The sequence below is a fragment of the Colossoma macropomum genome, unplaced genomic scaffold (assembly GCF_904425465.1).
Source record: "Colossoma macropomum unplaced genomic scaffold, Colossoma_macropomum, whole genome shotgun sequence".
Classification (NCBI taxonomy): domain Eukaryota; kingdom Metazoa; phylum Chordata; class Actinopteri; order Characiformes; family Serrasalmidae; genus Colossoma; species Colossoma macropomum.
The window spans coordinates 12,839,944-12,852,108 of record NW_023494799.1 but is presented as its reverse complement, the minus strand read 5'-3'; the positions used below and the strand labels follow the sequence as shown (position 1 = coordinate 12,852,108).

Here is a 12,165-nt window from a genome sequence, read left to right as displayed (position 1 = left end):
TGAAACACAGAACCACGGCGTGATCTGAACGCTTTATTGTGTCAATCTGGGCGAGATGGGCTGACTGTAGAAAAAGTAGCAAGCTCTCTGGTTGAAGCACCTCAGTAAGTTATACAAACACAGTTACCTATCATCGGCTTTCAGAGACAGGGACTTTTAGGTGTGGGATTGATCTAGGAAATATAGAAAGAGGGTATTTTTTCATTTTCAATTCTGACAAAATAAAGCCATGGTGCATGAACAAAATACTCAATTTAACCTCTCGATTAAAACCCTGAATTTGGTCAGTGCACATAAAATTGGCATTTTTTAATACAAGTTAGACAAAAGATAAAGCAATTATACAAATGCAATTCCATGTAATTAGACAGAAATATCTTTAAATAGGTGGTGCAGCTGTCTAAGGCAACATTAAGTTGATTAAAAGGGTCATCTAATAGCCTCGTGTATTACAGGAATGAAACTATACAATGTTACTTCTTTTCCTCATTTACACTGTACACAGTCCTCGTCACTCAGGTTTGGCTGGAGCAGCCAATGCAGTCGTTTGTGTAACAAATATCCTACTTTTTGTGGTCTCCAAGATACAATTGTACATATTCAGACGCACAGTACAGATGCACAGACTTCCCCCTTAAAGCACTTTTGAGGACCAGGACATTAAACATTTACATAAACTTGATTAGAATAAACTCCAAAATGCTTGGATATCTCTTAGGCTGTGTTTCAAAACCACTAACTCCTTATAATGAACATTGAATTTGGGTAAGTTGTAAAAATCATCCCGCTCTTTATCTTCTATTCTCCTTTGATTTTGGATATTGATATTTTTATGATGTAGGTAGCATATACGTTGTAATGTGATCTTGCTATCTGAATATCAGATTTTGTAACTGACTCTACATTTTCATAAAATACCATCTACATACTTACATGACTAAGCTAATTCTGTCTTTCAAATACAGTCATCTTCTGTATGTGCTTGCAGTTTTCAGTGAGTGACTCCATGGTTCCTAAAGCTGCAATCAACTGATTTCATATTAGTCTGTTCTATACTCATGACATGATTGTCCAGTCACAGCAAAATATCTTCATTCTAAACATCTGCTGAATGAATTCCAAATCGTCACTGTTGCAACAAAACCTCGTACCTCAGAAATACAAACTTTATCGAAGAAACGGGGGAAAAATCTTACCTGTAATGTATGTTAATGTAACAAGATTTTATATAAAGTAATTTTGGACCATTTCTATTGGTCCATTTGAACTGGAATTTTTAGATTAAAAAAAAATAATAAAATCCTGAAAAAAATGGAGTTACGAGGTTTTGATATGGCAGCGCTGAAACCAATTAACCAAGTGGAGTTAAAATTTTCAGTTAAGATTCTGAAATGAACCTTGGCTGGGGTAAAGAGAAACTCCAAGCATTTCCGTATTCAAACTAGCCCAGGTATGTACAAATGTAGGTTTGTGTATGCAAGCAAACATTTACACAATAAAAGCTGTCCATGAGCTGCTACACGCTAGTCAAAAGGCTCAAAAAAAAAAAAATATGGAGGAAAACAGCTTTTTGGCTGGAGTACTTGGTGGTGCATTTCATGTCTGAGATTCAATCTTTCACTCACTCTCTTCTTCTTGCTAAGTGATACAGGACTTCCCATACTACACAGCCATGGCGTCAGGTTTCTGCATCTTCAAGTGAGACACGTATGAAGCTTGTGTGGCGTACTGGCCCAGCTAGACTGCCAGGCCCTCCCTTTGAAAACTGGGGTGAGTGGAAAAGGAGACACAAGAGGAGTTTGGGCTTGTGTGCACAGACCACTCCACAGGGCCTGGTTTAGGACACATCACATGTGTGATTTGGGTGCGGGCGGAGGGGGGATGTCCTCCACTAAAAAGCCCCCTCCCTGTTTCCACCCTAAGGGATGAGTCTTTTTAAGAGTTCTCTTTCAAAATCAAACGTTCACAAGTTCTTGGTGTTGATGTGTGTTTTGTAATGCTTTGTTAGGTGGTCACTCCTCATGAATCGTTTCTGACATTTTGAGCACTCAAAACGCTTGTCTCCTGCAAAAAAACACAGTTATAATAAGAGTTAATGCTTGCAAAAATTCAGTAAAAAGAGAAGAGCCTTGTTGCATATTCATAATTATAAAAACAATTTACCCATTTTTGAGGGGAACTGTAATAAGGGTGTAAAACTCGGTCTTTTCTGAAGCACTCCACAGAGATTAGAGTTTTCCTTCTTGAGTTCAACTCAAGAAGGCTTTGCTAATTAGACTGGAACCCAGTTTTACACTCTTGGTTTAAACCAGGGATTCTCAACCACTGGGCTATGGGCCATGTTGTTGTTATCAATAATACAGTCCTTGTGGTGGAAAAGGTTGAGAACCCCTGGTTTGCCACAATGTTTGGTATGCCTCATTGTGTATTATACCTGTATGCGTTCTGGCATGTCGCTGCAGTTCATCGCTGCGTGTGAAGCGTTTCCCGCAAAAGACCCAACTGCAGACAAAAGGCCTTTCTCCTGTATGCAGTCGCACATGCGCTCGCAACAGAGATGTCTTCCGAAAGGTCTTCTCACAACCTGGTATGTGGCATATGTGCTTCCTCTTGCCTACCTCACCCGGCCTGCAACAACCAAGACAAATGATCATTAACTCTGTCTACAGCTTTAAGAAGATCCCTTGATGCAGAGATCTTGTGACATCAAGTTATATGTAATAATGTCTGACACTAACAATTGCACAACAAAATTGCACTTCTGCTTTCACAAGTCAAAACTAAATCTGAGACTAGTCATCGTAGTGAGAGATCCTATAAGCACTAGTTGCATCCAAAGAGGAACAAATGGACAAACCCATCTAGGCACATGATGATCTTGATCTTAAGTAATGTCCCTACATTTTAATAAGGATGTACAATATATCATCAGTTCGGTTCTAGACCAGATTCCCTGTAATTTACTTACATGAATTCCGACACTTTTGCAACTAACTATAATTTAGTAAGACATTTAGTTTTTTAATAATCATATTTCAGTTTTCAAGACTGCTCAGATGTAATTACAGTGTTCCACATACAGAAACAGATATGTAAACATACAAACAATTTCAGATATTGAGACAGAATTAGGGACAGGATTTCTGTTGCCTGAAAAAGCAGCGATATGGAGATAGGTTTAATATAGGTTTTGCTTAGCTATGTGCTTTTAACTGTTAGTGCTATCATGATTCTGAAATTTTAGCTCATGATTGTCATTTAAATAATTGGAATTAATAATTTAATTGTCTTTTCTTGTTCATTGTTTGGTGCTATTAATATACAAGCCTAAAATGGCCAAACTGGCAGATTGGTTATTTTATTAACCCAGAAATTCCATATGCTAGCTATGTTTACTTAGAAGCTCAACACTGGTTGAACTGTTGAAACAATACCGTGTGTACACTCACACAATGTCAATTACACAAAATTATATGTAGAGTTAGGAACAGCAACATGTTCTTCACTAGAGTGAAAATATAAGCAAAATAAAACTCATTCTGCCAGCATTCAAGCTAAAAACATTAGAACTAGCCACATAGCTAACATTACACAGTACTCTAAACTTTGTTTTCATAATTCAAATGGCATTCCCAAATTAATGCATTTACTGCTTTCTTTTATTCATTTGCCTCAACCCAACACATCGAATTTACATTTTGTATGTTGTAGCGTATTATGACTATAAAAAAAACTAACAACTGTTCAAAATAACAGCAATCAGCTTAAATAACTGATCATCTCAAATACCTGCGATTATGTATTAATCGAGACATGCCTATTCTTTCTTTTTTTTACTAAATTAAAAGTCAAGTTCATGTTCTACTGCTAACTTACAGTGGTCAAAGCTCATAGCGAGTGAAATAACGTTGATTAATTGGCTAACAGAAATCTCGTTTTTGATTGATGGTTTGACAAGTTATTGCCCTGTAAGACAGGTTTATTCATACAGATTTATAGAAATGTGATTTCATATCCTATACAAACCTATTATCCGTTAATATCCTATTAGTTTTTTAATTATATGCTCAGGTTTGTCTCTGATGTGCTATGGCAAATGTTTTCAAAACTGGAGGCAAGCAAATGAACTCGCAGGAAGCTATTCCCCAATTGTGTTTAGTTTTATTTTTTTCAGCGAATCTTCAGTCTTCCAAAATATGGGGTAACGTACAAAGTTGTAGCTGCATGTAAGAGTTCTTTTAGTGTGCAATGTTTAAATACATGGGTATGACATGATTTTTGTTTATAGCCAAGTATCAGATTCATCGTTGGGTAATGATCTTGAAAACTGTTAGTTGCTATAATCAATCCCTATCCCTGTTCTTTATTTTTAGAATTTTTTTTTTAAACAACTGTTGTCAATGGCATTATCTGGATCTGCTAAAATGTGAAACATCTACATAAAATAATAGCAAACATTAAAATAATTAAATTAAAATTATTAATTTAAATTATCGGTTCATGACACTGGTATTGACCACAACAAATGATTAATTATCAGTTTCTTTATCAGCCCAGAAATTCCATACTGGTGCATCTCTACATTTTAGCAACTGCCAATAAAACCACAGTTGCAATTCAATATGGTCATGTACTATTATTAATATTATGATACAGTGATTTTGTCATTTTTTTATGTTTCTCCTCCCTTGCCACTCTGTGTTTTCCTTGCCTTTTCTCTGCATCTTTGCAGTTGGGGCAAGTGCATGCCATGCGCCGCTTCTTTTCGCCTGGTTGGCTCTGCAGCTCAAGAGCAAGCGTTTGGTCCACCTTCAGCGGCTGCGCCTGCGTCTGCACACTGCCCAGCTGTAGCCCTCCGCCCTGGACTGTTAAGTGCTGCTGACCTGGGAACCAAAAAAAAAATAGACAGAGGCTAAGCTTTCAGAGTTTCCTTGTTATGCATGCTGCAAAACACTGCTGTACTTCACTGATCAGCTTTATCCAGCAATATTGGCTTACTGAGTGCTACTTCTTGCTTTATAACACTTAATTGTATTAGAAAAAAGCTTACAAAGCTACAAGAGCCTATCACAGCTTGCCATAGAAAAACCTTTGACTGTATGGTTACATTTGGAACAACCGCAAGTTCTTGGATAGCTTTGCTATCTGACAACACTAAAACTCTGATGTAGTAAGGACTACAAACACTGCAATAAATTATGTATAAAACACCTTAAAATTTACACACTTCCTTACACTAGACAGGAGAGCGTACTACATCCTGCTCTGAAAGCAAATGTCCTTTTTAGGTTTCAGATGCATCAATTAATAAATATGAACAATCAAAAGTTCTAATAATCACTTGATGAATAACTTTATCATCCTTACAAAATCTACTTTGATCATTTATTTACCCTTACCCCCAGCATTTGTGATGGTCACAGGCACTCCTTGTACTTGAACACCATTGATATTAATGGTCTGAACAGCCGGACCCGCTGAAGCAAGCTGAGCTGCATTAAGCGTTATCGGACCACCGCCAGCAGGAGCGATCTTTGCGAGTGTTCGTTCTTTCCGTGCCCCTGGCTGGGCCTTCTTACTGACGACAGTCAGTGTGGTAGGGGTGGCAGTAGTAGCCGGCGTAGTTGGAGTCGTAACTATGGTCTTCTGCAGCTGCACTGCCTGCCACTCACCTGAAGCTGTTTTAATCAGCACCTGTGAAAATCAAGACAAAAGGTAGACAAACCATAAAACACAGCAACAAACAGATTCAACAGACAGATAAGATGTACAGGCTCACCACATAAGACTGACAAAAGTATTAAACAAGCAAACTGGCATTTAAAACCCAACTAAATCAAGATAATGGTGACAGAAATAAATACTCTCTATGCATACATAACTTTTTTTAATCTTTACTTCATTTGTGTATTTCATAGGAACAAAACGCACATGTACATCACAAATTTCATGATATAAATGTGCCAAGTTGCTAGTAAATTTAGAAAAATTGTTATTTTATTCTAAAATTAGCCATGAATTTCATTTGCAGTCCCTGGGCAGGTTGGTGTTAAAAATATGAATACATTGCGTGTAGGCTAAACAAATGTCACAAAGCAGCAATAAAGATGTTATATATATTTTTTTTATTTTTTTTTTATATATTTATATATTTTTTTATATTTTTTTTATATACGTTTATATATTTTTTTGGAAAATAAATCAATGCCTGTCAAACCTCTCAAATTGAAGGGGAAAGACCATCTACTATTTTAAAAATGTGTCATTCTAAACAGTCTCCCAGAGACACAGCTACTATCAGGTTTATGGGCATCAACCAAACAAACAAAAGCCAAAAAAAAAGGCACAGTGAGGTACCTGTGTGGGTTCAGAGGGGGTCATCTGCACACTGGGTGTAGCTGGCTGTCTCTGGGGCACAGGGGGAAGTGTCGCAGAAGCAGCCTGCACCACTTTTAGAGCCTGCTGGGGTATTTGCACCACCTGCTGTTCTGATTTCTGCTGAACCAATTGCACCTGCTGTACCACAGGCTGGTTTCCCCCTGGACTCTGCACAATAAGGAGATTGTTCCCTGCCTGAAAGGAAAGGAAATGCCTCAAAAAGGTTTGAAAAGCATCACATTCACAACATATTTCATTCTAACAGTCCTCACCAGTAAATATGAAATTTTCTATTGTGAGTATTTTTACTTCTAACTGGCCTTTTCTGATCAGAATTCTGGCAGTTCAGTAAGTTTCCTATAAAACAGAATCCCTATATAAATCTATACAAATTCAGTGCAGTTTCAAGTCAGATTATAAGTCTAAAACTGGTGAAAGTGGCATATGCACACAATATTTCAGTTCTAGTAGTTCAGGACTGAACTCAACTCATTTGACCACACAATTAATTTTAACTACTACAATTACTACCATAAAGCACTTTTCCCAAGCTGAAATATTTTAATGACCATGTATCAAAAAAAGCATGACATTCTCTGTGATACTGTGCACCTTTGGTCTCCAAGTGCATATTACGATATTAAAGGGGGGGCAGGCATTAAAATTTTATCACTAGTCGGCTTTTACCCTAAGTCCGCTGTCAGCTGGAGGTTTTTGGCTATAGGACTATTCTGGATGAGTCTGATGCAAACATGGCTATGATAAGGCCTTTAGGCATATTTTAAAATTTAATTAGGGATGTCAAATCCGCTATGTGTTTTCATACATAAAACAGCTGCACAGCTTAAGTAAGATCATGCTACCCTGATAATTAATACAACGTTAAAATCAGTTCCATTTTAGTATGTGCGTGATGTAACATTCTGGACTGATGAACCTTGTTTTTGTCTACTTTTTCACAATGACCATTTTATTGTGTGTTCATAAATAACCATTTTATTGTGTGCTCCTAAACACTAATCCAATTTGATTGACCTCCCTGGTCATGACTACCCATTAGCATAATATTTTGCAGTGAACTCATTTTTGATATCTGTATATGCTTATTTTAAACTATTTAAGTGAAACAGCCTTTTTACAGGGTTGTGAATATGCTTTAAATTCATATTGCTCTAACATGCCACAGCAGCCTGCTCTATCGCTTTTGAATTCACTGTTTTTACTAATGCCGGTTTAAAACCAGACATGGTGCTGCTGCCAGTAACAGCACACTTCAGTGATCGTTTTATTTTCAAAACCAGTTACAACTTTGGGGTGAAAAACATTGTGTGAGTATATAGTACTGGTGGCATGCCGCTTGAGGACAGCAACAGAAAAGACTCTAGGCGTAACAGCCACATGCTCAGATTTTACATGCTTCCTTATGTTTAGAAAAAACTGCAGATACTACAAGTTTTAATTTTCCTCTTTAAAACAGTTCCACACTGCAGACATTTAGAACCCGTTCGTTACCTTACTGTGTGCCTTACCGCTGCAGGTTGTGGAATAATGCCAGGTACGGCACCGATACACCAATGGCACAGAGCGCAAAAAAGATCGGTACTCTATTGGGCTTATTTTAGCTTGTGTGAGCTAATAAAACGTCAGGATTGGACATCCCTCAATTTAACACCTCTAAAAGAAACAAGACATTTTCAGACCTTTAACAATCATAAATTTTTCAAATCTATTTTAAGATTTTATAAGACTTTCAACTGCAAGAACCTTGTAATCATCTTCTGAGATCACATGGAAATCAGGTGTTCACTACTGAGTTTTGTGCAGTCATAAAAGCACAGACATTATGCCCACATCGCAAAGCTTAATTATATGCAAAAATCTATTATAGAACTTCTGTCTGTTAGGAATTTTATTCTTCCACACACACGCAGTACTACAGTTAAATACATGTAAAAACACATAATGCACACATGATTCTGAGCCTTATTTGCAAGTGTTTTGTTCTGTAGCTACAAACTGCACTTTTGTGCAGGGAAGTCACTTTGCGCTAAGACACAGACTTTCATTCCTTTTACTGATATGCTACATATAAAACATGTATCAGATTTATTAATGGTGCAATACATAATTAACGAATGCCACATAAAAAACACGGAGCCTACCTGAATGATATTATTAGCTGTGGTTTCTATCAGCACCGTCTCCACTTGCTCAGCAGGAGGAGTTGAGGCTGGCTGTGGGGTGGCAACCTGTTTCTTCCGTCCCCTCTTTCCTTTCGCTTGCCGAGGTGTGGCAGCTGCTGATTCTGTAACAATCTGAGCTCCACCCACTTCACCCGTAGCAACACTGAGCGGTAGCGCAAGTCCACCAGACAGACGCACAACGTTAGTGTTAGAAGTAACGTTAGCATTATTCTGCCGCCGCTTTTGTGTTGATGGCTTGATTGGTACTGTCTTCTGTGCAGCAGACACTGTTGCCACAGATGTAGGAGTGGGTGTGGCAGCCTGCACAGTAACAGGTGAGGTGATAATAGCCTGGTTGGTCCCAGGAATGATCTGGATCTGTCCACCTTGGGGCATCATTTGAATGGTCTGGGCTCCCTGGATCTGGGGCACCACTTGGTACTGGATGTTGGTATTAGTTGTGCCCGCTGGGCGTGCTGGGGTCTGGATAGTGAGAAGGATGGGGCTGGCTCCTGAAGAACCTAAGCCTGCAGGCAGTTGAAGCACAGTTCCCTTAGGTGACAGGAAGGCCATATTCTTGGGAGGAGCCGGAGCAATGGGAGCAGGCTTGATGGGGTGCAGCCGACGCGTTGTTGGCTGGGCCGGTGGAGTGCTGACAGGGGCTTGGGCCGCAGGTGGGCCGATCTTACTGCAAGTTGCAGCCAGGAGAGCCAAAGGTGAGGGCTGAGAATCCTACAAAATGGATAGAAAAACCCCCGGATAAGTGAGAAAGCTTTTTTGATCTAAACCTGCCTACCATTGTGAGAAACAGATGCCGACCACACAATCAGACTTAAATAACATACAACAGAAAGTAATTAAAGCTTCAAATTAACGAATACTGCATTCTTCAATACAGGCACTGAAAGATGACTGGAAAGACGGTCACAGACAAAAGTCCGGGCACAGGGTCTACAAATCTATTCTCAGCAATAAAAACATACAACATTCTAAGGCAAATATGAACAAGAAGAGAGATTATTTGACAGTGGTCTTACTTGAGAGGTGGTGGTAGAAGGCTGGAGGTATTCACTGGGACTGACAGCAACAGTGGTAGCCATACTGTCCTTTTGATCTATGAAAAGAAAGAAACTACTGTACCAAATGACTGACAGGGAGGTGCCTTCAAACCGTTATTGTGGTTTAAATAAAGTAGTAAGCTACAGTCTTTGAATTGCTCAACAGGTGATCAATGTGGTCAGATTAAATCTCACAGGCATACTGTAAACAAACCAAACAAAAATCAATGAACATGTTCAAATGCCAAATACCAACTACTGCATAAATTATGTTAAAACATTTTGCTTTGACTCTTGCATGCATATTCACAACTATAAGCACAAAGTTAAAAGAGGTGTTACCTGTTACTACCTAGATGACATGAATCAAGAAGGCAATGATGCTGTGATGGTCATTACGACCCACGTTACTGTCTATTAGAAATTTACTTTTTGTGAATGCGTCTATGCGTTTAGATTACTCCAACCACCCAGTAGCAGTACCACCCAGCATTACTCTATAAGCTATAACTTAGACCTACACCTACACTAGCTCACCTTTTAGGGTGTTGTACTGTCAGTTTGTATATTAATCTAAGAAAGGAGTTCCATAAAGCTGCTTAGTAAGGCCACGTTGATAGTTCACAATCTTTACTTGCAAACAAATAACACCATATAAGTGACTGCTGAGAATATAGTGTTTAGAATAAACACTTTTGTTCGCGAAATGCACTCATGCATTTGACACATACGGGAGCATCATGACCCGACGAACGGTATCTGCTCCTGCATTTGACAGTTACCCGGTAACGACATCATGCCTGTAGCACCTGTGCACTCTTAAGACATGCAAGGAATCTACGAAATCCACGTAACAAAGCAGCCCAAACAATGTTAAAAGCATTGCAAAAACAGGTCAGTTTATCAAGAAAACTTCGAATCGATTTTCTTTATCTCATTTAAAAATTCTTTAAAAAGAACGCTTTGTCTGCGAATCGTCCATCGCTTACCCTACTTATTCACGGACACCTGAACCTCAAACTGAAGAACTGCTTAGCTTGCTAACTTCATAAATACGAGCCACCACCTAAAGAATGACCACTGGATTACATAGCTAGCTAACGTTATATTTACTAAACGTGGCCGAATTATTAGTTGGAAACTGAAATGCGGAGATTGGTATTAATCTCGGCATGTTATCATGTCACTCTGTTCTCTGCGATGAAACTTATTCCTCTGTGAAAACTTAAGTCGCACTAAGTTAGTAGCAGCAAGTGAATTGGCTAAATGTAGCTAGCCAGCTAACCTATAGTAAAAATGAGCCAGGTAAGCACATTTAGAGAAAGATAACGCCACAGCAATCTGCAAAAGAGTGTGGGTTTAAATTTGGAGTTGGAGCTCGTCTTTAGTGAGGAGGGGAAAAAAGACACCCTCAGTTTGCGCGCGCGGCCTGACAGACAGCGCCACCTCAAAATAAAACTAGCGAAGCTAATGTGCTAAACAGCCTATGTGCTAATCAAACACCAACGACGACGCGTTAGCTTCCTAGCGGACGAGCTAAAAAGAAAAGCTAGCTAACTGTGTTTTACGACTAACGCTAGCTCTTTTTAACTTAAATTAGATGTCGTTGCCCTTATATTACATTTCTGCGTTTTTTACAGAGTAAACAAAGGGTGAGACGTGTCCGTATGTGTGAAGAGACAGCTAAGCAAAACTCTGAACGGCTTAACCCAAATCCGTGAAACGGTAAAACTGCAAGACAAGCTGCGCTCTGCTGGCTAGCATGCTAACGAGCCTCGAACTAGCAAAGATAAACTCTTTGATACGGAAAAGCAGCCCGATTCCGGAAGTGTGCAACCTGCAAGTGCCGTGTTATAGTTCATTTTGTAACGTAAATTTGGCACTCTGGATACATAATGCACTGTAGTCAACCATGTGTTTAGTTAACAAAGTAGATAGTAATATAAACACCAACGTTATAATTCCTACCCACCGCTCATGACGACATTCGCTCTCCGTGAAGCCTTCAAGAGCAAGCCCCTGCAGGCCACCGCCTGCACCCTTCGACCAATCCGCCTGCTGGCGGGGAGCTGAAGGATTGCAGTCCTGCCCAATCAACACAGGCCATCTTCGTGATTGAGATTTACTTTGACCAATAGAATGTTTCAATGCTGCGTTGACAGTTGACGGGCGGGTGCTGGACCAATAGCTTATCTCGGTTCAGGGAAAATGGGTGGGCGTTTGGAGAGACACGGAGAGCTAGACTGAACCAATGATACGTGGTCGTGTATTTCAGTGACGGTTAGCTCACCCAGTTAGAAATGGCCGTAACATATCAATCAAAAGTAATTGACAACCATTTTGATCGATCCGCTGAAACTTGCTCGTAGACGCTAGAGCTACCTGTGGGAGGAGATGGAGATGCTAAACCTTAGGCCGTGTCTCAAAGCTGCCCCTACACCGTCCGCCTCTCCACTTCGTCTTTGCTCACTCTCGCCATCCTTCGCCATGTTGAAGTGCGTCTCAAAGCCATTAGTGTCGAGGGGGGCTGTCTCATAGAGCCCCTG

At 39.5% G+C, this 12,165-nt stretch overlaps 1 protein-coding gene across 2 annotated transcripts; it reads right to left on the bottom strand.

Moving 5' to 3' along the window:
• Positions 1-20: 20 nt before the first annotated feature.
• On the bottom strand, positions 21-11,645 carry sp2 (sp2 transcription factor). 2 transcript variants are annotated; one of them, XM_036585862.1, is made up of 8 exons: positions 11,592-11,645; positions 9,599-9,675; positions 8,541-9,293; positions 6,358-6,573; positions 5,400-5,694; positions 4,712-4,883; positions 2,435-2,628; positions 21-2,064 (listed from the first exon to the last, which is right to left on the bottom strand). In XM_036585862.1, exons 1-8 carry the CDS (start codon positions 11,596-11,598, stop codon positions 1,964-1,966), a joined length of 1,815 nt encoding a protein of 604 aa, XP_036441755.1. In that variant the 5' UTR covers positions 11,599-11,645; the 3' UTR covers positions 21-1,963. The 2 variants fall into 2 exon arrangements, with proteins under 2 accessions (XP_036441755.1, XP_036441757.1); XM_036585864.1 differs by having other exon boundaries at positions 9,962-11,611.
• Positions 11,646-12,165: the final 520 nt, after the last annotated feature.